A 26,522-nucleotide genomic window follows, 5' to 3' on the forward strand; every position below is an offset into this window, starting at 1 on the left:
AATTCTGGATCTTACTATCCTAAGAGGCATTGAAATATATGGCAAGAAGTGGTGCTTCCTGTCTGGGTTGGAGCGTACAAGACAATTCTTCAAATGTTGTCACACAGCAGCTACAGGAAGTCTCAAATAATCTTTATAAAAGATTATTTTGTAACAATTACTCTAGTCATTAAGCATAGTAAGTGTGACACAGAGGCATACTAGTGATTCATTACTGTATGTCAGGTCTGACATACTCACTACACTTAACATAGTGTTATCATGATATATACCAAGAAGATGGCATGTAATATATCACTTGAAAACTAATAACTCAATCATTAATATTCTTGCATGATGTATGTATGGGGTGTGTACAAAGAGTTATAAATATGTGCTAGAATTACGTTCCTAAAATGTGTTTGGCAAGCGATGCATAAACACAGTTTGCCCTTTAAACAAAGGAACAGGTATTTGCTTGTCTGTCTAGCCTGATAATCAGCCAGATACAATGAAAGTATATTTACATATAAAGTAAACAAAGCTATCAAGCTAACAAACATGGGAGAAGGCAGCATGGCATCTACATCCCATCAGGAGAGAGATACTTCATCTAGGGATACACTTCAGAAGAATAAATTTCAAAGGTTTATTGAGCAATAAAGACAGAAGTTCTGAAACACAAATCATAAATAATTGAATCAACCGATTGTATACAATATTACTGTATTATAAAAGTGAATTGGGTAAGATCTTTTATGAAAGCCTGTGACACATAGTGAATAATGTCATGAAATGTATGCGTTAACACTATATGAGGAATTATGGATACTGGCTGATATTATGCTTTAAAGTCTGTGACTAAACACAGGGAGAAACAGGTTTACTCCCAGACAGGAGGGAAGGTAGCTATCTATCGATCTCCAGTGTAAATTAAGCATTATGGAATCAACACAATGGAACCCCTATTTACATATGAATCAGCAGGGGGATGGGAAGTCAACAGGAAGGGAAGAATAGCAGGTAGCTGTCTCTTGTAACAGAGTCAATGAACTTTGGAAGGTATAAGCAGAAACAGGAAGCCACTGTGGTATCCATCACTTGGGGGATTAAAGGGGCCAGGGTTCCTGAAATCACGGAATGTTGAATTCTTCAGCCAAAGGAGGCTGAAGTCTCTGGGAACTGAGTTTAGGTGAGAAACCTGCTTAGGCAAAGATTGTAACTTGCTGAAATTAAGTTTAGTGGTAGAAAAGTATTTTTACTTTTGTTTCCTTGTAACTCTCTCTCTCTCTCTTTTTCCTTACACTAGGTATCACTTAATCTTATGTTCTTTTGTTAAAATAAACTTGTTTTATTTTACTATAAACCAAATCGGTGCTGTGACTGAAATAAGAGCATTTGTCAAACCCCAGTTAAATTAATGAGCTACAGTATATTATCTCTTTAAAGGAGCAACACAATTAACTTCAGTAAGTGTCCAGTGAGAGGGATGGACACTGCAGAGAGACATCTCTGAAGAATTCATAATTTGGGGCTCTAAAGAATTCAGAATTTGTTTGTTACCTGCAAGGTAAGGTTTGGACTGGCAGAGTCCTGAAGAATTTGTTGGCAAGGCAGACAAGCTGGTGTGTCAGGGAGTTGTCACACAGCTTAGCTGTAGCATTTGCTGAGGCTTGAGAGGGATAACATAGTAACTCACAATGCTGAGAATCCCAGCAGACAGTCACAATAAATCTTTTAGGCTTGGCCTATACTCAAAATTTGAGTGAGCATAGCTATGCCAGGCAGAGGTATGAAAAAAACACATCCCGACTGACATAATTATGGTGACAAAACTCTCAGTGTAGACGCAGCCAGAAAAGTGCTTCTGTAAGCACAGACAATGTTCTTTGCGGAGGTCATATTCCTATATTAGCAGAAAAATTCCTTCTGTTAATGTATGCTGTGTCTACACTAGGTGGCTATGAAGGCACTGCTATGACACCATAGGCTCTGTAGTGCAGACACATCTTTAAAGTCATTTAGCCAACCTACAATGGAAGACAGCACAGGAATATTCTTACAAACAAATGGGCTTCGCTTCTACCGGTATGAGTGAAACCCTAGGCTTGCAAAGACAAGACGAGTTCAGGCAATAAACCTGAAATGACTGAGAACAAAAATGTCTTTAGTAATTTATAGACAGTAGAGATAACTATAGAATTAAAAAAAACAGTTGTATTTCTTACCTATAAGACCTTTCTCAAGAGTGAAGGTTTTGTTGGTAAACATGCACTCAAATGCCACAATATGGAAAACTTTGTTCACCGTGTTGTGGGTGCCAACTATTCGGATGTACCTAAGCGAAAAGAGAGGAAAAGCAAGTTAAAGACAAGGAAGACCCCCTTCCCAAGTTACCAATGATTCATTAGGACACTGTCAGTGCTCTTGCCCTAGCAAAATATTTTGCCCAGCCACAAGAACCGGAGAATTGTAAAGAAGATTATGGATTTAACTACAGATATTGCACTTACTCAGAAGTGCTGGCTCCAACAGAACTTAGGAGAATTACAGCAAATTTAAGAGTTGTAAAATTCTGATAAATTTCACAGGATTTGGATTAGATTTATCAAGAAAATCAAAACAAGACATCATCCACCTCTAACATTGGCTGTTCATACAACTGTTTGTCCATAATACAACCACATTTGAGAACTACAAATAGCTTCCTGATTCTACTAATGGCTATGGAGACTGATCAACAACTTTCCACCACCATGAAAGATTTCATACACTAAAAACAAACTCAATAAATCAATGTTGCTTCCCTACAGAAGCCATAAATTCTCTTTTACTATAATGCTACTTCTAATTCCATATTGCTAAATTAACTCTTGACACATCAGACACCAACTTCCTTTTATTAATTACAGAAAAGTTATTTGAATAGTCAGGCTTTGTTAGACAAAGCTACCTCTGGATTTCACTCTTGGTTGCATAGTTTGAACTTCTGAACGCTAACGCAAAGTCACAGGCAGCGGCTCTTGAACAAAGTGGCCTATCCACCCTTTGCATTACCTTGGAGGCTTCACCTTCTACAAACAAGTATTAACCTTGAATCAATCTGCTCCCCTCATTTTCCAAAGGGATCCGACAGTTCAGAGGTTAATGAACAGCTGAAGTCATTATTATGAGTTCTGGAAAATCCCAAATGGGATACTATACGCTTTCTTGGTGGATCTAAAAAAACAACCATGAAAATGACTTGAATAGATGATAGCATTTCTCCAATTATGAATTATCCGCACTGAAAGAAGGTGCATATTAAATGAACAGATTTCAATTAAGAGAAAGTAGAATCTGTAAGACTTAGGCAATATCTTTCCCTCTGCTGTGTAAAATAACCTTTCATTTATCTAAATGTAATTTTAGTTCTAATCTAATGGCTGTTCGCTAATACAGTAAATTTGTCTCACGTTCTTCATCACTCCAAGTTAACTAGGTAAAGTAAATGATTATTTCTTTTTAGCCCTTAACTAAGAAAGCTTTTTGTACTTAGAGCTATTTTCCCTTCTCGTTTTATTTAGGTCCCATCTACATACCAAAATGATTGTGTTAGAGGAACAATTCTTAAAAATCACTGTTGATAAATGTTTCAACTAATATGTATTTTTCATTAGTGTAAGCAGATCAGAATTCTTTAAAATGATTTTAAATAAGCATTTTACAAATTTTTTACTCCATCCACAAAGGTGGCTAAACTACGTAAGTTGAAAACATTTGAAAGATCAACTTTTAAAATAAATTTCCTAACATTGTGATTTTATGTTGCAGACAGAATTTTAGTCTATCTTTAGGCAGCCAGCAAATACATTTATTTACTTTATCGGCTGACTGTTTCAAAGTGGTCACTTACTTCAAAATGATACTGCATGCCTAAAGACCAAAGTCCTAGTCCCAGTTCTTTTACTGACTGCTGTAAATATTTCTGAAGCCTTCACAATCCTTATAATGAATCAAGACTTCATGCCACTACGTTGGGGGTAACTATCATTCACTCATTTCACAGATATATACCTGAGAGTACACACACGGTCATTTCAGGCTGGGAACAGAATATAACAGAGCCAAATATTATACACTTTGCCACACAGCGTTTCAGAAGAAATAAGTCAAATCAGGAGCTTAGTAAACTATGCTAACACAGTAAAAAGAACAAGGAGTACTTGTGGCACCTTAGAGACTAACAAATTTATTTGAGCATAAGCTTTCGTGGGCTAAAGCCCACTTCATCAGATGCATCCAGTGGAAAATACAGTAGGAAGATATACACACAGAGAACATGAAAAAATGGGGGTTGCCATACCAACTCCAATGAGACTAATCGATTAAGGTAGGCTATTATCAGCAGGGGAAAAAAAAAGCTTTTGTAGTGATAATCAGGATGGCCCATTTCAAACAGTTGACAAGAAGGTGTGAGTAACATGGGGGAAAATTAGCATGGGGAAATAGTTTTTAGTTTGTGTAATGACTCATCCACTCCCAGTCTTTATTCAAGCCTAATTTAATGGTGTCCATTTTGCAAATTAATTCCAGTTCTGCAGTTTCTGGTTGGAGTCTGTTTTTGAAGTTTTTTTTGTTGAACCACTCTTAATGCTAACACAGTGTGGCTCGGCTTCACCCTGAAGTGGCTAGATCATATGTAAAAGCATATGACTGTTACTTGCTTCTACACAAAGAGCTCTAGTTCTTTAGAAGTTCATGCTTTTACATCTAGCAGTCCCAGGTCCGGTCCTCTCAGATTACCCAGAGACATTGTTACATTTGACTTTGCTGACGATAACTCTTAGATCACACTGCTCCCACAGCCAGAGCCAGTAACCAAAATACTGATGCTCAGAATTTTACTGCAGTCTCAAAAATACTTGCAAACAGGGGCGGCTCCAGGCACCAGCGCACCAAGCGCGTGCCTGGGGCAGCAAGCCGTGGGGGGCAGCGTGCCGGTTGCCATGAGGGCAGCAGTCAGGCTGCCTTCAGTGGCAATTCGGCGGTAGGTACACCGAAGGTGTGGGACTGGCGGACCTCCCGCAGCCATACTGCCAAATCCGCGTTACCAGTGGACCTCCTGCATGCGTGCCGCCGAAAGCTGCCTGACTGCCGTGCTTGGGGCGGCAAAATACATAGAGCCGCCCCTGCTTGCAAAGTGTGTGTTGTCTCCCTGTATAGGCTGGTCCACATAGAGAACAGCAGCATGCTCTTTTCCTCCACCAGTTACTGCTAAAGTACCGGTGTAGTAGGAAAGGTCAGTACTGTGAATCTGAAGGTTATCAAACCCTGCTTATGACCCATGTGGGGTGAAAAAACATATACATATATGTATAAAAGTTAGTGAAACAACCCTGGAGTAACTGTTGGCATGATTTTATATTGCAAAACACTGTATTTAGAAGTGAATTTGGTTGTTGTATTATTGTTGTATTTCTGGTGTTTGTACCTTTCCCTTTAAGGATAGGGTGTGATACTCTTCTGTAGTCTTTCAGATTGAGAACCAGGGGCAAGAGATTTTGCTGGTGAGTCCAGAGAGGGGAAGAACCTGCCCGTTCAAACTCCACAAATTTCAGAACTTATAATAAACCTATCTTTCAGAAGGCAAGCGTTATTATCTAAAGTATAACATTAAAACTTACAGGGGACTGAATGTCTCAGGGCATTGCTAATGAACAAAGCCCTTCACTGTTGGTATTTACTGATTTTCTCGAAAAAATTTCTGGGTTTTGAAAAAGCCAATATTCGGGTTTTACTGATTTTTCACCCAAATTTTGGATTTTTGGGGACCCATAAATATTCTGCGGAGGAAACATACATGGCTACGCTGAGGGGCAAGGGTCAGGAGGGTAACGGAAGGCTGCACTCCATGAGTACTGTTCGCCCACCCATAGACTGACCCCGCTGCTGATCTCAGCCCTTTGGCACAGCCCTGTCCACTTCCCAGGGCCACACTGAAGGGCTGGGGTCAGGAGTGGGCGCTGTCCAGCAGAGGAAGCAGATGGACTCTTTGTGGGTGGTCTCTACTGCCAGACCAGGCTCTCTGCCCATCTCGCTCTCCAGTGGTGCAGGTGCAGCAGCCATCAATTGGCAGTTAGCCTACTCTGTGCAGGAAGCCAGCAAGGACTCTGTGCATGGGGAGCTGAAGATAGGACCCTGTGATATGTGGCAGGACGGTCAATGCTCCTGGCCCTTCAGCACAACCCACTCTGCTTCTTCTGTGTAGTGAGGGAGCAAGAAGAGCAGGGAGCCCATTCCTGGCAGCTGAGACCACCCGACAACAACCACATCAGTAACCTCCTCCCCAGGCACCCCTTCTCTGCCCATTGCCTTTGTTTTAGATTACTTACTTTCTTTGTTTTTAAAATTTAGAATAAACACGGATAAATTCCCAGGACATTTTGAAAAAAAACAAACCATAAAAATCCAAAATGACGGGCCTTACCAATGAGCTCCCTAGTCTTTCAGTTTGAATCCTGCTCAGTTCAATACGGATTAAAAACTGTTCCCATCTATAGATGTTTGGTACCACTTACATGAGATTGGTGGGTTTCAGTGCCAGCTCCCACATCACAAACTCACCACTACATTTAACATTAAACTGTGCTCGTACAGTGCCTAGCAAGAGGGCCCCTAATCTCAGCTGAGTCCTTGTAAAAGCTCCTGCAGTGGAGGGTCAACACGGCATAACTCACTGTAGAGTTGCAACAGTTGACAACATTGTAACTGTCAGACACATATTGGGGTTTGGCGGGGAGTTCAAAAATAAGAAGACACGCCAAAAATATTATTTTATTATTATTTTTATTTCAATCTCATGATTTTGGGGCTAATATCCTGAGTCTTTTGCAGGGTATGACTCATGATTTTGTAACTTTTAGGGTTAGCAATAACTAATGTATCATGCTGTGCTGTGATTGTGCCAGTTCTTACCAGCTAACAGGAACCAGATCAGCATTTGGATGGGATGCTTCCAAAGAAAAGCCCAGGTTGCAGGACATGAAACAGCTGATTTAGTAGGCAACATTCTTCCTTCTGAGTCAGTACTGAGCAAGTCCCCCACATTGTCTGGCTATTAGCACATCGCTTAAGGGAGGTGCTATCTTTAGTATGAACTGTAAAAAACAATGTTTTGACTACCTACAATTATTAAAAGATCCCATGGAAATATTCCAAGAGCAAGGGTGTTAACTTGTGCATCATGATCAAATTCCAACACAGGCAATTAAATTTTACCTCCTTAAATTCCCCCAACAGTTTCAGCTGGATATGGTATTTTTCTTCACTTCCTGTCCTACACAGTTCAGTACTGATGGTGTGCACTATTAAATAGTCACTGCATTCTACACCATATATAGTGTATATAGTGTATATATATTCTAAGACAAAACTATGCTGAAATGGCGGTAAGGTTGAGGGTATATAAAAGTAACGTAAGGGTAAAATACATTATAGAGATGTTGCCATTATCCCAAAAACCAACAGGGCCGCCCAGGGGGGGGGCAAAGGGGGCAATTTGCCCCGGGCTCCGCAGGGCCCCCAAGAGAAGAGCGGAGGCTCCCGCCTCCGCTCCTCTCCTGGAGCCTCAGCGCATCAAGCGCCGAGTCTCCGCCGGGGCCCCTGAGCCCCGCCCCGCTCAGAGCCGCGTCGTCAGGGGGCGGGGCTGGGAGCTCCAATGGGGCCTGAGCCCCGCCCCGCTCAGAGCGGCGTGGGGAGGGAGCGGGGCAGCTGCCTTCGCTCGACGTGGAGCTCACAGCCCCGCCCCCTCACCACGCGGCTCTGAGCGGGACGGAGCTCAGGCCCCGCCGGAGACGCGCTCGGGTAAGAGGCTGAGGCTGAGGCTGGGGCCGGGGGGGGGGAAGCGGGACCCGCCGCCGCCGCCGCCGCCACCGCCACCGAAGCGCAGCCCGGTCTTCGGCGGCGGGGGGCCCCTTCTGTTCCGGGACCCGCCGCCGAAGTGCCCCGAAGGCCCGCGGCGGGGACCTCCCCCGCCACCGAATTACCGCCGAAGACCGGGCTGCGCTTCGGCGGCGGGTCCCGCTTCGGCGGTAATTCGGCGGCGGGGGGCTCCCACCGCGGGTCTTCGGGGCACTTCAGCGGCGGGTCCCGGAACGGAAGGGCCCCCCGCCGCCGAAGACCCCGGGCCCCCGGAATCCTCTGGGCGGCCCTGAAAACCAAACATTAGAACCCCAGGAAATTCAGAGATACGGCTGCATTGAAAATAAATTCAAATATATTAAAAGGTATAGAAAGGGAGAGTTGTGGCACCCAAACAACGCTTACTGCCTCCTAGTGATGCCACGCAATGAACATTTTAGTTTTTGATTCCAGATTAAACTGATTTTTAAAGATTGTTCTCCTGCAAAATATATATTTTTTTACCTCCTGATGTATTTACAGGGCAAAGTTAAGGTTTTTTGGATGCCTTAACTCTGCATTTCCATACCTTAACATGTCTAGATTTCTTTTAAGTGTAATTTTAGGTCTGAAATTTCTGGGTTTGAAATACCTGGTTTTGGGATAATTGCAACATTTCTGTAATATTTTTTCACCCCTAAGTCTCTAGCATTAACTTTCAAGGTTAACTCCATTTCATCACAGTTTTGCCTGAATTTCCCTTTTTTTTTTTTAAAGTTATTAGGTTTCATACATGAACCCTAAATAAGATACCAAACATAATATTTCTATACAATATTTCTAATAGATTGATGATATGTAGTATCAACCTTGAATCATTTTTTTAAATTTTAACTTTCAAAGGGCAAATTCATTGGTATACCAGAGCACTGCAAAGCAACCAAACTAATTAAGCTGGGTTTATAGCTGCTTCGCATCTCTAGGGAGACACAAAGCTACTGAAATCTACTGGTGAATCTGGCCCTTAATTTGCAACTGACTAAATGTTTTAGAGAGCTGTATTACAGACACTGATGCTGTGTGAAAGGAAGGTTGCTCAGTGCCTCATCCCTGGGGTCTAATGTCTCTGTGCTTTAAGGGGTAATGTCTCCCTGCTCTCCTGGCTCATTTGTACTGGCAGTGGAGCCAAACTAGCTGGGCCATGGGGAACCTCCCAGCACTGATGCCCAAGTTACCATGTGGTGAAGGAATCTTTAAAGAGCAATTACAGTTGGGCAAGTAATTTACAAGCAAGAACTCTTCTCATCTGTCCAGTCTCCCTCAGACCACTTACTAATTACAACCAAGAGAACTGCTGTGTGCAAATTAGCTGAAGATGAAGGGTGGTGATTGGTTGAGCTCTCTCTCATGTCACAAAGATCGCACTTAAAAGCTACTTAAGCTGTTCACCTTACCCTTTCTGTAGCTTACTTAAAAGCACTGAGATAAAAAATCATCAATAACATAGCTTAATTACAATTAAATTTCTTCAAATATAGCCTATGCACAGGATTTAAATTAATTTTAACTAAGTGGAAAGTTTGGAAACTTTTTATTTCAGTATGAAATAGTGTTTGTTTTTGTATGAAAAATACTGTGTGTCATATTTTATATATACACACACACACACACACACACACACAGAGTATCATTATATATGAAAAATACACATACACAGAGAATATTTTTCACACATAAAGAAGCTGAATCCCCGTTTTAAATGCAAAACAGAACTCAACCTTAACTATGGAGTCACAACCAGTGCCTCCAGAATATGTACAATATATTATACAAAATTTGGAAAGCATTTGAGAATATTTCAAAATGTAAAGAGATAGATAAATGAAAGTTATTAACGTATATTACCTTAAATGCATAATCTTACCAGTACACTCACCTATCTTGTGAATACAATACCTATACTAGTACGGATTTAATTATTCACCTTTAACATTCACTGTAATCTCAGGAAATTTAAAATGTAAAATTCACAAAATGTATGACGTATTTAAAAATAACTTCCTCCTTATAAATAGATAAATACATCATCAATCCTTTACCAGTCGAACTGACCAAACGGAAAGAATGTTTTGTAACCTGGCCAGCAGGAGGTGCTACATGAAAAACACCATCTCCATATCAGTGGGGTAGCCGTTTTAGTCTGGATCTGTAAAAAGCGACAAAGAGTCCTGTGACACCTTATAGACTAACAGACGTATTGGAGCATAAGCTTTCGTGGGTGAATACTCACTTCGTCACATGCATGTAGTGGAAATTTCCAGAGGCAGGTATAAATATGCAGGCAAGAATCAGTCTGCTTATGCTCCAATACGTCTGTTAGTCTATAAGGTACCACAGGACTCTTTGTCGCTTTTTATCATCTCCATAAAAGATCAATAGCATCCCCACTGAAATATAGCCAGTCTATACAGCTCAGCACTTGAGATGCAAAATTCATGCCAGGTCCCAAGCCTTCATCAAAACCTAAGTTTCATCATCCATTTACTCCTGAAATAAACCCATAGGTAACTTACAGCAATCAATAAAATGGTCTACATTTATTCTTATTAGACAATTTACAGTAAAAAGAATGAATTTTTTCAAAGCTTTCTGTTCTAGGTCATGACACAGGAACAATGACAACAGATACCACACTTTCTAGACAATTATTTTTGAATGAAAGCTGGAGGTTTTACTTATTTCTCTTCCCCTTTCAATGTCATTTCTCAAATACACAGGAGGCTGAGATTTAAGCTGATAATAAGGGCACTGCAGACAACTGACTTTATCAAGTCTGTAGAGGGACACTGCTGGAAAAATAGAATGGATGTTCCTCAGTATCTCTAAGGTCCTCTGCAAGAGCTTAGCCAGATGGAAGATAATTAAAACTTAAATAAGGATAGGGATGATACATATGCAACAAACTGACCACCTCTGATGCAAATGAATGCTAAAGGCATAAATCCTTACCTAGCTATCCAGAATTCCATCTTTATCTTCCTCTTCTTTAACTAATTCTACACAATAACTGGGTTCGGTGCACACATGAAGATTAGGGCAGGAAAGGAATACAGTTCAGAGTAGACAAACAGGAAAAGGTTGGAGAGTACTTGAACTTTCAGGCTAGTTTAAATTATGAGAGGCAGAACAAAGTGAAAGTTGGGAGTATCTAAATCAGAGGTCAATCATCCAAAAATACATGTATTTATACTTCTAGCAGCCACAGTAGAGACTGCACCTTCCCTCCCTTAACAAAAAGCTTCTATCTATGGTGTGCCCTTTTGTACCTCCAGTCCCTGCCTCCTCCATTCATTAGTTTAAGCTCTAACATAAAATATAGCTTTGCTTATCTGGGATGAAGACTGTGGTTTGGAGCAGCTCATACTTCATCACAGTTCAGATTGTACACAACTGAATGGAAAGCAGTGGGCATTCGTACAGATACTGGAAAATCTTAAGATCCCCTGATCTAAGCACTGCGAGGCCTAGACTAGAGGCATCTCTTTGTGAGTCCAACATGCAAGTCCTAATGCAAAGGTTATAATTAAAGTCAACATGGAACTAAAAGTGTGTCTGCCCTACTTTGCACTCAGTAGTAAACTCCCCTGTAGTCTGGAGGAATGTTTAGCTCTGGGGGCTGTGTTACATTTCTGCATATTAGCTTGAACCTCTCCTTTGGGAATTACAGGTGCATGTTATTTTGTACAATGTTGCAAATCAGTTTCTCTCCCAATTCACAGACAGACACACCCCTTTACACAGGCAATATAAGGACAGTTACTCATGAAAATGACTGCGTGTAATAATTTAAGTGTTCTGTATTCACTGAGCACCCAAAGTAGAGTTCAGAAGTATTGTGGCTTCAATGTGGTTGCAGTGCACTATTTAATCAAACACTTAGTCTCAGCAATGTCATCTTATAACCTGCAATCCTGAAGTGAAAATAACTGTACCTACTAAAATGCAATTCAAAATTGTCACATTTTCCATTTAGCTCATGGAGGGGGAGTAATGCAGCATACTACCAAGCTGAAGATCTAGGTCCAGGGAGTGACCTTGAAACTCTTGTCCCTAAGCCAATGGAGATTGGTATGTTGTAGCTACATCCAACTCTGTCTGTGGGAAGAATGTGGCAATAGGCAAGAAATGAGGCTTGTACAAAATCCTCTCTAGGCTAATCAACAGAGCATTACTAATTGGGATAATTAGAAATCACAGATTCTGCTCTTCTGGTTTAAGAAATCTGGGAAAGGAAGAAAAATAAACTAAAATAAGAGAAAAAGATTACACTGACATTAGATACTGCTTCACATAAGCATGAAAATCCTTACTGTGTTTTAATTTTGTGCTGTATAATATTTATCAAGCAATGTCATTCGTTAAACCTGGCAAAGAAAGGAAAAAACAGAGAAATTTTCTTGCCCTTTATTTAAATATCAACCTAGTAAGCAAGAGAACCTCATACAGTATCATGCCACCAACTTTAAAGAGTTTGAGATAGCAGCAACAGCTTTAATATGACCCAAGAATATTCTATATAACATAAAATAAATAGTTTGCAGTGTTCTCATTTGACAAGGGATAGGAACACGTTATAATTACACACCAAAGAATGTATCTTATCTTGAATAATAGCTAAGAGTATTTCACACTAGTGATCATCTATAATAAAACCTATTCCATCAGCTAATGGTTATATATTTCTATCTTAATCTTCATAGTTAGATTATTTAAATACTATTATCTCAAAAGGTACTTACTGTGGTATTACTACAATAAGGAATTAATAAAATAAGAACGCAGTCTTTCTCCCAATAAATCCTGTATTTTGTTCCCCTCGGGTTTCTCATTAGGTTAAAAAGCAGCACTGTTTCCTGCCTTAATCTTGCATTCTTCCATGTGGTAAGAATTTATTCTAGATATAAAATCATTAAATGCACAGCTTTAACTATTTACTGTAGCACCCTGATTTTTAAAATCATATTTTCAGCTCAGGAGTATAAATTAAAGTCTATGTTTCATTTGATCCAAATGGCAAAAAATGTCATTGCCTGACACTGGAAACATGATCTCCCTCCAAGCAAAGCAGAATAGATTCAGAATGTCTGGTACATCTTGGTAATGGACAAACTAACTATGTCTGAATGATAAATACCAGCAATACACAGCTATACTCAATAAGCAGATAGGTTCAAAAGCCTCCTATGAACACTGTTCAACCAGTCACACTGAAGAAATTTGCTTTCATGTAAATAATTGTAAACAATTGCCTAAACACTGGAGAGATGGTTCAGAAATGTATCAATGATAGTGTGGTAATGCACCCATAGCTAAGGTTTCAGAAAGATTTCCATTTTAAGAAGGAAAATTAAATTCTCTAAAATCTATTTAAATCACATTTTATAGTTAAAAACATTATCATTAGTAAATTATGCTGCAAGACAAGAAAATACAGAGGTTTCACATTTTGATCATTTGTCACATTTTGATTGCTCATGACATACATAATCAGAACTGAAGTTGAGACATATGGTGCTGACAACATAAGTTATGATGACAGAATGTCACAGTTCTTTTTCTATAGGACTTGAAAAGATGCACTTGTAACCCATGCTAACACTGTGGAGCTTGGAAACAATAGGTGACGAATGAGCAGGGGTGGAAGTGTAAGGAACCAATAACTGCTCCCTTTTCTGTATTCATTCTGTGCTATGGACAACAAATCTACCCATGTGGGAATACATTAAATCTTTTTTTACTGTTCAAAATATGTTTGGAACAATCTTACCTATTCTGAAGACTAAAAGTAAAATGTAAAAAGTTCAGTATTTTGGGTTTTTTTTATTATTATACCTCTACCTCGATATAACACTGTCCTCGGGAGCCAAAAAATCTTACTGTGTTATAGGTGAAACCGTGTTATATCAAACTTGCCTTGATCCACCAGAGTGCGCAGCCTCACCCCACCAGAGCACTGCTTTACCGCATTATAATCGAATTAGTGTTATACCGGGTCACGTTATATCGGGGTAGAGGTGTAATTACACTTTCACCAACTTAAGTATTCAGAACAACAAATATGTTCAGCTTTAAATGGGGTAGCCTTCCCCCAGCTTATCAGATACGTGTTTGCATTTGTTGTAGAGTTTTGGACTATAAAAAACACGAAGACTATATTTTTAATTGATGCATGGTGCCAGAAGTCTGGGACAGGTATCTTTTATCCTGCTTAAATCAACATAAATTAATAGATGTATTAATCATCACCTATATCCATGCAAACTCATTCTTCTGCCATTCCCCATGCGTGATGTGTATCACTGGTTAACAAAAGTTTCTGTCTTTGTACACAAGATCCTTGTGTAGATTAACTTGTGCATCCTGAATCATAAGTTCCTTTAAAAGGTCTGATTCCCAACTATAAGGGGAAAAAATCCTTACACTATGTACTTGTGTGTTAGAGAGTCATGTAAACTTGGGCATAACTGATTTGGTCTACGAGACAGGAATGGTAAAGAATGGAGTGTACAGCCAAAAAACCTGGGGCCAAACTGTGAATTTTAATGACGTCTCTCTCTTTCAGAGCAATGACACACAAACGAGGAGTACAGACACTAAAAACACTACAGGCAGTTTTCCCAATGAAATTAGAAACTGTTCACCTTCCTGTCAGAAATGCAGCAGTTACATACAGCACGTAATTTCTATAAATCTTCCAGTGGTTAAAGGGGAAAAGAACTACAGTTCAAGGACTGTATTAGTTCTCCTGTCGACTGACACTCCCACCCCACCGCAAATACAAAAAAAAATACTTCTTTATAAAAGGAAACCCTTATCACTTTGGCATTTAAAAGATGTTCCTGTAGTGAAAGGAACTGTACTGAACCACTAAATCTTTGCCATTTGACAAAACATTTAATTTTGCAGTTTGATCCTGTTTGAGAATAATGGATACTTCTAGCTGCCTATAAGTTATAAAGGTTTTGCTTGTATTTTTTTCAGACTCCTCTACTCCTAGTTGGTCATGTTCCATTTTGCCCACCAATTGCCGTGACAGCAACGCCATGGAGATCTACTGTTAAAACTTTCCTTATGTTAATAAAACACTTGTTTCAGGTTAATATGAATACAATAAATAAGGCATTTATTTTAATTGCATGGAACAATTAAAGTGGTCTGCTGGCCACTTGGTAGAATACATATCCATAAATAACTGAATGGACTACATGGACTGATATACACATCAGCTCTAGGAGGACAATCCCCTCAATTTTTACCTCTCACCCAAAAAGTCATCTAACTGCACATGCAACTATCATGACTTGCACACTTTATTGCAGATACAAATGCTTCTGATATTTTCCTAAACAACTGCAATGCATTTTACTTCTGCTGCTTTCATTTGTACAGTTGACCCATTTGATTCCCATAACAGCTGCTGCTGAGTACACTATAGATTAATTCAGCTGTGGATATCCCGGAGGACTTCTAATGCCACACTTCAGTCCGCTGCCTCAGAACAGTACTTGGAACATGTGTGCCAAAGCACAAAAATGTACCTATTGTAGATCCCTTTTAATCCACAGAGTTGTAACAGGAGCAATAAAATGGAGACAAACGCTAGTTTTGCTTAGGGATAAATTCTAATCCCCTAAAAACAGTGAACAAGAAGACAATCTAAAAAGTGGAGAATGTGTGAATGAGGAATATCTTGCATCAATATCCTTTCTAACTTACTAGCTAGTGCACAGAGACCAGATAAAGTTTTGTTTGCCTTTGACAAAGTAGGTTAATGCCAAAGAAAAATACATTTGATACATATACAAAATAGGTCCAAGCCAATTTTGAGTTTCCTTTTCCATGCGTCTGACAATCTATGGAAGAATGCCACTACCAGGACTACCTAGCTCATATCCCTTATAACTATTTAGAAACAAGTAGCATTCACATTCTGATCATTACCTTCCTTATCTTGCAAAGCTCCTGCTTCAGAGGTGCTCTTCAGCTTATATCATGTACAGCCCAGCAGACAAGGGCATTAAAAGGTCATTGTGTGTTTGTTTTTCACTAGAAAAGGAAACAGTGTCATTCACAATCATCTACGCTTCTTCTTCTTGGCAACTCTGTCAAATGCACAATCCTTCAAACTCACACAGCTGAACCAACAGACTCATGGCAAAAAGATAAAAGAATGGGGGGGGGTTTACTAGCCTTAAACAACATGCAAAATGGGCACATCATACCGTAAAAAGGTATGAAGCCAGAACAAATGTGAAAACAATACACTTGGAACAGAAAATCTCCTTAAAAAATACACCAAGTCCATTTTACCTGACTGGAAATCCCTGCTACAAAGATATGAAATAGCTCATAATGGCAGTGAACCACATAAAATGCTTACATAAAACTCAACCATTTAACACTTGCTGGCAAAACATATCTAAACCTGTAAACGTTGCACAGGAGCAAATATATTTTCATCTATGCAACTGATTCAGATACAAGCAGCAGTGCAATAGGTGGTTTCATTAACCTAATGCATTCCTCCTAGTAGATTCACTAAAACTGTTTACCCCAACCCTTCATAGTGCTGCTTTTGCCTGGATCAGTTAAAGGAATGAAAACATTGATGCAGTTGTGTGATGGTTATATACAGTGTGTAGTTGCACAAGTGACTACACACTGTATTTAACTGTCACCAAGCTGTGCAACAGATATGGTTCTGGAGAAATTTAAACAACTGAGCATCTGTACCGACAGAAGCACAGTTAAGGGACAGAGAGTGATATGACATAGTGATGAAATTTCCATTTTCAAGTCAGAATGATGAGCTTGCAAGGAAGTAAAAATTCTAACTTTAGATTAATTTTCTAAATAGAAAGGAATAAACCTGCCAAATACAAGCGAGAAGCCCAAATCATGCAACTTGCTCAAATCTGAACTTCCAAACTGTGTGTGAGAGTATATGCGCTGACATTCAAATCCTCAGATCTGAACCTGTCTCTGGCATTTTAGTTTCAGGTGAGATCCCAAAATGGAATGGACCTGTTCTCCTGGTAACCTTTGGATGTGGATCAAAGAAGCAGAAGTCCTGTAATATCAGCTGATCTCATATGACTTCTGCAATTTGGGTGCAGAAATCTTGTAAGTAGCTAATGAGGTTTTGATGCCAGCAAATCTGTACTTGAATCAGAATTCTGGTTCAGCACTGGTTCAAAGCTAATCTACATATAAAACCTCCATGACAAGATGAAATCTAACACAAATGCATAGAGAAGATATATATGTTAGAAGGTTTTATGTGTGCACCAGTACAAAGATCACATACACAAAGTGTATGCACACTACAAATAAAATTGATGCATAAGAAGTTTATGTGCATGGCATACAGCACATAAAATTTCTCTGCTGGTAACAGCTGGCACATAAATTTTCAGTTACAACAAATAATGTCTTAAATGACCCAAAATTCAGACATTAAACCCCCACACACATACATGTTGCACCAGATCTACTGAGGAAACACCTCTCCACTAAATTTTTTCTAATTAGACATTTTTTAAGGTATCAGTCAAAATGAAAGGTTGGATTGCCAAGGACATATTTCAGCCAGAGCCCAATTTAAAAAAAAATCCCATTAAAATTATAAAAGTAATTAAATTAAATCTACAAAAAATTCAAAGGGTACAAAAATTAACACTGTGTGAAATTTCACACCGACTGGCCGGCTAGTGTTGGAGGGGAGAGGGGTGCAGGGAGAGGAACCAACCGGACAAAAAAAAATCCCAACCGCTCCTAAAAAAACCAACCCCCCCCCCAAAAAAAAAACACCCAAGAGATTGTACCCTATTTTAAGCCCAGTTTTGAATACAATCTTAATGATGAAATTGGTATTAGGTTCTATAAAATTAGGTGTCACTTCACACTGGCCGGTATTATGACTGCAAAAGACTCAGATTATTACAAATAATATTGAGTAGGCAATAAAATCTCAGGAAACAGTACCATAGTGTTAAGTGACTACAGTTATCAACTGTACCATCTAAAGATGGGTCAAGTCTTACTATGGACTTGGACCAAAAAAAAGGTTTAGCCAAACACATGCTATGAAGTCAGACTTTAAATTAAAAAACCCAGAATTTAGAATAGACAGTTGAAAATTAAGTACATGCTCTTTGATGGAATAATCTGAATTTCCACTAAATACAACCTATACCCTTATCTCTATAAACTTTTTAAAATGTCATTAATTTACTGTATTCTGTGTAGTTGTAGCTGTGTTGGTCCCAGGATATACAAGGTGGGTGAGGTAATATCTTTTATTGGACCAACTTCTGTTGGTGAGAGAGACCTAAAGAAGAGCTCTGTGTGGATCAAAAGCTTGTCTCTCTCACCAACATAAATTGGTCCTCTAAATGATATTACCTCACCCACCTTGTCTCTTTATTGAATGTGTATGAGATATATAACTGTTCATAAAGTATATTGCTTACTTATTTTCTAATTTTATAAAGAACTCATGTCCAGAGCGCTGTATTTTCATAATCCCTCCCCAAAACTGTCTATGCTAAGAAAACAAAAACAGTAATTGAGTGCTTGTGTACACACAAAAACAAAATTAGCTATATATAATTTATTTTGGTTTTGCTTTTATCTTTTACCTGAGCCTTATTTTCCCCAAGTTATTTATAAAAATGTAATGCAAATATTAAAAACCTGAAAGTCCTCATTTCCTATTGGTTACCATACACCAGGGGTCGGCAACCTTTCAGAAGTGGTGTGATGAGTCTTCATTTATTCACTCTAATTTAAGGTTTCGCATGCCAGTAATACATTTTAACATTTTTAGATGGTCTCTTTCTATAGGTCTATAATATATAACTAAACTATTGTTGTATGTAAAGTAAATAAGGTTTTTAAAATGTTTAAGAAGCTTAATTTAAAATTAATGTAAAATGCAGAGCCCTCTGGACCGGCGGCCAGGACCTTCGCAATGTGAGCGGCACTGAAAATCAGCTTGTTTGCCGCCTTTGGAATGCGTGTCATAGGTTGCCTACCCCTGCTGTACACCATCTCTGTGATACTGTGTAGTTTAACTCTTTATTATTTGTTTCTATTTCATATAGCTATTTTTAAGAGATTGAACTAAAGTCTTCATATCCTCCAATAACTGCCAGTAAGTGCCCTGCTTGATGGCCACTATCTCTTCGTAATTTTTTTTTTTTAAAAAGCCCCAGTGCTGTAACTGAATCTGCTTGGGTAGAATCTTATGCCTTTAGAGAGCCCCATCATTGAAGTCAACAGGACTCTGCATGAGTACAAAGGTCTACCTGCATGGATCTGATTTTAAGACTAGGGCCTTAGTTTGCATCAGGACAAGAACTTCATCCACCTTTGTGTTTGTACAGCACCCAGCACAATCATTACCTAATCTTGAATGGGCCCTTTGGGAGCTGCCAGAATAAATAATAAAATAATAATAAAAGCACAGAGACAAAAAAATTGTTATTGGCTCAGACCAATGGTGAAACAAGAGGTCTCAGACAGAGGCCAGTAACACGTGCAACAGAAAAAAGTAAAAAAACACTGTTAAGGGCAATTCTGGAGTAACCAGGTCACAGAGGAAGTTCTTTCCAATGCTGGTCAGTTTGCGGTTGTCTTATACTCTGAAGCATGGAGGTTTATATCTATTAAGTCAACACATGGAGGGGTTTCATTCCTTTAATGGTGGACCTGTTCTGATGGTGGGGCTGATTATGATTTTTGAAAACTTAAAAAACAGAAAGAGAATGAAATTTGATAGCTAACATCTTGAGAGAATGAAATGATATTTTTTGTTTATAAACTGGCTTCTTTTATTGTGATCAGATTGGATTTTAGCAGCTTCATGCAAGAAATATATAGTTTTATACTGCTCTCCTTCAAAGATCTTTTCACATTTGCAGGTGAAAGCTGACAGCAACATGGAGCCAGTAAGGAACCTCTTCAGTCCACAGCACTGCAGTTACCAGCCTTATTGACACAAGCAGGATGTGAAGAGGAATTTTGTCCCAGAAGTGTGTCAAATACGTAATACTGCATCCTGTGTTTCTTGGATGAGACCAGGGAGCACAAGCCCAACTTTGAGATTTCCTAGGCCAAAAGAACTGTGTTGAAGACTACATCCTGCCTTAAAAGACTTATTTACAATCCACTATTGTGACATTTTCATTCACGGAAGATGTCTATAATGCAAGTGCTTGTGGTATGTTTCCACCAGCAATTATGCTTATTACCCTGTAAGAAGAACTTTTAAGAGCGTCTGACTGAAGGGTTTCTTGCTTCTAAACTGTCTGAGATGAACTCACTGATAGAGCAAGGTTGGCCTACTTTTCCATGTGCGGAGTAAATGAATGAGTAAAAAAATAAATAAAGAGGAATACAAAAATAAAAAGCAGAGTCATTGTAATACAAAAATTTCATTTTGTCTCTAAATAGCCTTTCATTCTACATGCAGTTTTAAATTTAAAATTTTCATCTCTGATATATTTTTAACCACAGAGTAATCTTTCCTTCAAAGTTCTATGAGAGCGTATCCTATCCCAGTTTGTGGTTAATAAACAAACCAAAGTCTAGATATTTTGTATGGCCATTTACAGTAACAATAGTAAAGATCTCTGAAAGTTTACAGGGTCGATAGTCATCTAAGATTTTTCTCAATAGATTATTGCTTTGGTTTTGTGAACTTTCCTGTAAATGATCATAAATCTTGTACAGATATATTAAAACTCTTCAAATGAATTTAATACAGACAAATAATTTCAGACTTAATGAGCTACAGTATCTGGAAATGCTGATCTTGCTTTCCCATTTGTAGAACTTGCGCCTTACAGGTTAAACTCTCGCTGAAGGTTTGGGTTTTTAAAACACAAAATTATCTATTAAAAAAACAAACCATACTAACCAGATTAACCAAACTTGGTAAATCTGACTTCTTTTTTTAACACAAGTAGTTTAGAAAAGGATTAACAGAGGACTCAAATATATATGGAAGTATACATTACACACTGTATAAAATGGAGGCAAAACTCATTATAAGCCCTAAAAAGCATCCTTTTCAGATAAGGTAACCTATCTTTAAACTTCCAGAAGTCCTTCAAAATATATAAAAGAAAATATCAATTACTTTTTTCTATAGCTTTGAACTTCTGTGTCTTATGAAACAAATTTGGCATTATACCAATTAGTAAAATCATTGGCTACCTGTCTATAGTTTTTACTGTTGTCAATTCCAGTTAATCAGTAAGTGTTTTCTAGTCTACATTACTTTTCCAGTACACTCAAGAACTAGCTGCTAATTACTGCAGGTCTGCAAAAAGCAGCACACAAATGACAAAAGGAATAAATTATTTAGGGGGTTATTCATCAGATACAGACAGTGCATTGGATTTAACCTTGAAAGTGTCATAGGACCAGTTATTTTTAAATCAAATTGTATTTTACTGGAAATAATAATGGTGGCATGGCAAAAGAACACAATAAATTCACATGAACAGTAGGTCTATATTAACCTGCAACATACATTTCCAGTTACCTCAGCAAGAGCAGTTTCTTCCCAACCAGAAAGATGGTAGAGAAGGATGGTGGCTACATCTTAATAGTTTGTGAAGAGCTATATAAAATCCTTCCAAAATCCACCTCCTGGAAAACAAGTTGTGTGTGTTCATATGTGTGTGTGTTTTATTACACATGAACACATATGTGAACACGTGTGTGTATTTTTATATATATAGAGAGTATTTATTTATAGAGAGAGAGAGAGAGAGAGAGAGGGAGTATTTATTTATATATATATACGCACACATGCACACACGCACATATATTAAAGTATTCTTCAGAGCACATATTCAGGAATAACAATTACTTAACATAAAAGGTCCTTGTCCTTGCTATTTATTTCTCTCAACTCAAATATCTTTCTGTCTCTGCCATGATCCCTTTTAGTTGTAGAACAAAATCATGTTTATCATCTACAGCACATCACATTTCTCTTGCTGACTGAATGAATGGGAACAATTGGCAGCACCTCACCAACTTAATGGATTACAGTGGGTATTCATTCATTGAGGGGTTACTCATCAGGCTAAAATAGTTTAGTGTTTTGTGCGCTGTACACGAGAGAATTTTCTTTTGCTAAAATTCAACTCTGTGTCTCTACAACCCTAAAATATTCTAGCATTAAAACCATTCTAACAACATGTAACTGTAAAACATACAAGCACAGAGGTAGCTGACTCAAGTTCAGGAAGTACCTCCTATCATAATCGGTTTGTATTACAGTTGCACCTAGATGCCAGACTGAGATTGGAACCTCATATTGTGGTAGGTGTTGTGTACAACGCAACAGACAACCCTTGTCCCACGGAGCTACCAATCTAAATAGACAAAACCACCAGAGGGGGGTCGGGGGGGGGGGAGAGTTAGTATCATCCTGGTTTTACGCATAGGGCAATTTACCTAATATCTCTGATCATCAATATCATATTGGAAGTCTATGCAAGAACCAGGAATTAAACCCAGATCTCCTGAGTCCTAGAGCAGTGCCTTAAGCAAAAGATCATCTGTTCTCTCTACAAGCCACACCAATGTTAACTACCAACTTCACATGGCCAAATATTCTAAGAAAATGTTTTTAATATAATGCCACCAATTGTGAAGGAAGGGAGAGACCAAAAGGACTATTAATCACTGAAAAAAAGGGAGAAAGGATTTTTGACCAGAACACTCCTGCTTTGTATGTAATAGGAAATAAATAAATTTCTTAGTTTTCTAATTGTTCTATGATTTCTTCACCTGCAGAATAATTACACTCAGGTTGTCCCACTTCAAATGTAGATTAACATCACCTAGTCATTATCTAACTAAATTGGTATTCAGAATTAGCCAGACAGTTTCATTCTGTTAAAAACATGTACTATGAATGAGAAGAGCAGAAGCTGTTAGGTTTTTATCAAAATTATGAAAATTAATGGAATACATATTTCTGGAAGTCAGTTTGCCCTTGTCTGTGTCCTTGGTTGGCATCTCTTATTTTTTAAACTAATCACATGCTTCTATTTGGTACAAATATGTTGTTGGCCACAACTCAGGTGAAGCAAGACTGAGCATCTTTACCCATAGGTGCAATAAAGCATCAGTGAAATAAATTAAAATTTCACATGTAACGCCACATTAACGTAGCCTCCTTCAAACATTTACCAAAAAGCTTTTACAAACTCTGATAATGTATGCAACTCAATCCCTATAAGCCCATCTGTTACCAAATGTACTTAGAAAAGGGAGCCGAAAGAACAAATTCCCCTTTCACTGTCTCTAGGCATTAAACAACAGAATTTCTGTTTGACAGTGTCCCTGTACAGCACTCATTTCCATTGGAAAATTGAGAAGTCTGACATTTCACTGAAGTTACAGTATAACCTTGTTCCCTGTAAAAGCAGCTGGCTTAAAGAGTGTCACAAATTATCACTCATGTTCATAGGCGGCAGGTTATATATGTTTGCGGTGCTCGGGCTCCAGGAATATTCAGGGCCGGGTGCCCTGCTCCAGCAATATTTGGGCCCTGCCTGGATCGGGCCCCGGCCCCTGTGGGCCTCCCCCCCACCCCCGCCACGTCCCTGCCTGGAGCAGGTCCCAGCCTCCACTTGCCACCCACCCCGCGTGTCTCCCCCCCCCCCCCCCCGCCGCGTCCCTGCATGACAGAAAGCAGCGCACCCCTCTCCCCTGCCTGCTTCTGCTGCCAGAGATCGGCTCCCGGCAGAACTGCTGTCTGCTGCCCCAGGGTCCTAGCGCCCGCCATTCACTAATGGCAAGGCAGGCTGCCCTTACCCTGCCCTAGCCCTGAGTCTCTCCAACGCCCCAAACCCTCAGCCCCAGCCAGAGCCCTCATCCCCCCGCATCCTAATCCTCAGCCCCAGCCCTGAGCCCCCCCACATCATGAGCCCCACAGCCCTCACCCCACACCCCAAACCTCTGCCCTAGCCCTGAGCCCCCTCCTGCATCATGAACCCCTCATCCCCCAGCCCCAGCCAGAGCCCTCATCCTCCCTGCACCCTAATCCTCTGCCCCAGCCCTGAGCCCCCCCACAGCATGAACCCCTCATCCTCAGCCCCAACCCTCATCCCTCCTCACCCTGATCCTCTGCCCCAGCCCTGAGCCCCCCGCATCATGAATCCCTCATCCTCAGCCCTACAGCCCTCACCCCTGCACTCCCTATCCCCAAACTCCCTCCCAGAGCGTGCACCACCTCCTCCTTCCTACACCCCCACCCCCAGCCCAGAGCCTGCACCCAAACTCCATCCCAAAGCCTGCACCCCTCCTGCACCCTAATCCCCAGCCCAGGACCTGCACCCCATACCTCCCCCTGAAACCCCACCCAGAGCCTTAGGCAGGTGGGGGCAGAGTTTGGGGGGGCGGAGTTGGGGGGGCGGGTTCTGGGCTCCACCAAAATTTCTACAAACTTGCCACCCATGCTCATGTTATCAGAAAAGAATGTGACTCCTTTGGGGTGAATGCAGTAATTTGTCACTTACATCAACGGTTCCCAAACATTTTAGTACTGTGGCTCTCTAACAGCTATTTTCAAACTTGGTGACTCCCCACAACCAAATGCTGGGGTTTTTGTTTGTTTTGTTTTTAACCAACTCACAACATTAGATTCAAGAGTTCAGAACACCAGAGTTTGGATGGTTTTGCATCTTTATGCAACTACATACAGTTTTTAAAATTATACAACCCAATGTATTCCGAGTTTTTAAAACTATCATATCAAAATAAGGATTTTTTGGCATGTTCAGACACAGCCAAAGATTTTAGTGACAAGAATGGGCCTGTTTCAAACTGCATAATTGTGCAATGTTTGGTGGAATCTCTGATAGCACCACATGCAAGTAGTTTTCCCAAGTTTAAATGATGTCTGTGTTTACAGTTCACAAAATCATTACTGAAAACCAAGACACAGAGATAAATGGAAGCAGCACTTTCATAGTGTCATCACAGAGTTCTTTGTATTCTTCTTTAACAGAAATCCAGAATTCCTGGCTTGTTAGATTTGAAAACTTGGTCTTCAGCATGTGATCAGACTTGGAACAGAGTCAACTCTTTACCAAGAACAGGTTTTTAATCCAGTCGGTATCTGGAAAATCTTGTTCCACTCCAGAAAAAGTTATCAAAATAGGAATACAATCCGGACAAATGAATTAATATTTGGTCTTTAACAGCATTTCTACCACTTTCACTCTATTCTTTTAAAGAGGCTGATTACACTGGAAATATAATTGGAGATATACCAATCTCCTAGAACGGGAAGGGACCTTGAAAGGTCATTGAGTCCAGCCCCCTGCCTTCACTAACAGGACCAATTTTTGCCCCAGATCCCTAAATGGCCTCCACAAGGATTGAACTCACAACCCTGGGTTTAGCAGGCCAATGCTCAAACCACTGAGCTATCCCTCCTCCCATATCTCAGTAATTCCCTTTTCAATGTGGCACATCCAAAGCCAAAGCTACTTCATTAATCTCCAATTCTCTTTTCCATATCTAGTATATTTGTATTCCTACCTTGAAGTTTTACTTTCAGCACCTTCAGTTTTCTAAGCGTGTCCACCAGGTAAGCTAACATACTCAAGAAGAGAAAGTTACTCACCTTGCAGTAACTGAGGTTCTTCGAGATGTGTGTCCCTGTGGGTGCTACACTCCAGGTGACGGTGCATCCCAGCGCCGTTGATTGGAGATCTTTGGTAGCTGTGCCTGGTCGGGACACATGAGCTCAGTTGCTGTCTCGCGGTCTCATTAGAGTCTGCCTGAGTGCACATGTCCCACGCCCCCCTCAGTTCCTTCTCTACTGAGAAGTCAGAATTGTACTCCAAAGTGGAGCGGAGGAGGGCAGGGAGTGGAGCACCCACAGGGACACACATCTCGAAGAACCCCAGTTACTGCAAGGTGAGTAACTTTCTTTTCTTCTTCGAGTGCTATCCCTGTAGGTAATCCACTCCAGATGAATGTGGAGCAGTACCCACTATGGCTGGTGGGACTATGGAGTTGCGGCAGTGAGTACTGTAGACAGTACTGTATGGCCTACTATGGCGTCTGCCGTGGTATCCTGCGTGATAGCATAGTGTTTGGTAAATGTGTGTTCAGATGACCACTTAGAAATCAGGAATGGGTATGTTATGGAGGAAGGCAACGGATGTTGACACAGCTCGAGTAGAATGAGTTCTGATGCCTTCGGGTGGTTGGACATTCTGAATGTGGTAACAGGATCTGATGCAGTCAGAGATCCGCTTGGAAAGGTGTTGCTTAGAGATGGCTGCACCCTTCGATCTCTCGGTAGGGAGACAAATAGTCACAAGGACTTACGAAATGATTTAGTCCTGTCTAAATAGAAGGCAATTGCTCGTTTAACGTTGAGGGTATGCAGCATCGCCTTGTGCAGAATGTAGCTAAGTATATTGTTTGGTTAAGGTGGAAGGTGGACACCACCTTAGGGAGAAATTTAAGATGTGGTTGTAGGGTAACTTTGTCTTTAGAAAAGGTTGTGTAGGGAGGGTAGGCCATCAGGGCGCTTATTTCCCCTACTATCCTTGCTG

General features: G+C 40.0%; 1 protein-coding gene across 2 annotated transcripts in view; it reads right to left on the reverse strand.

Moving 5' to 3' along the window:
- The window catches only part of BTBD9 (BTB domain containing 9), a 304,691-nt gene that overhangs the window by 134,810 nt on the left and 143,359 nt on the right, over nucleotides 1-26,522 (reverse strand). For both annotated transcript variants that reach the window (XM_045010651.1, XM_045010650.1), the window contains exon 7: nucleotides 2,208-2,317. In XM_045010651.1, the coding sequence (XP_044866586.1) occupies nucleotides 2,208-2,317 (110 nt within the window). The remainder of the gene's footprint in view (nucleotides 1-2,207; nucleotides 2,318-26,522) is intronic.

Source organism: Mauremys mutica, chromosome 3, assembly GCF_020497125.1.
Source record: "Mauremys mutica isolate MM-2020 ecotype Southern chromosome 3, ASM2049712v1, whole genome shotgun sequence".
NCBI lineage: Eukaryota > Metazoa > Chordata > Testudines > Geoemydidae > Mauremys > Mauremys mutica.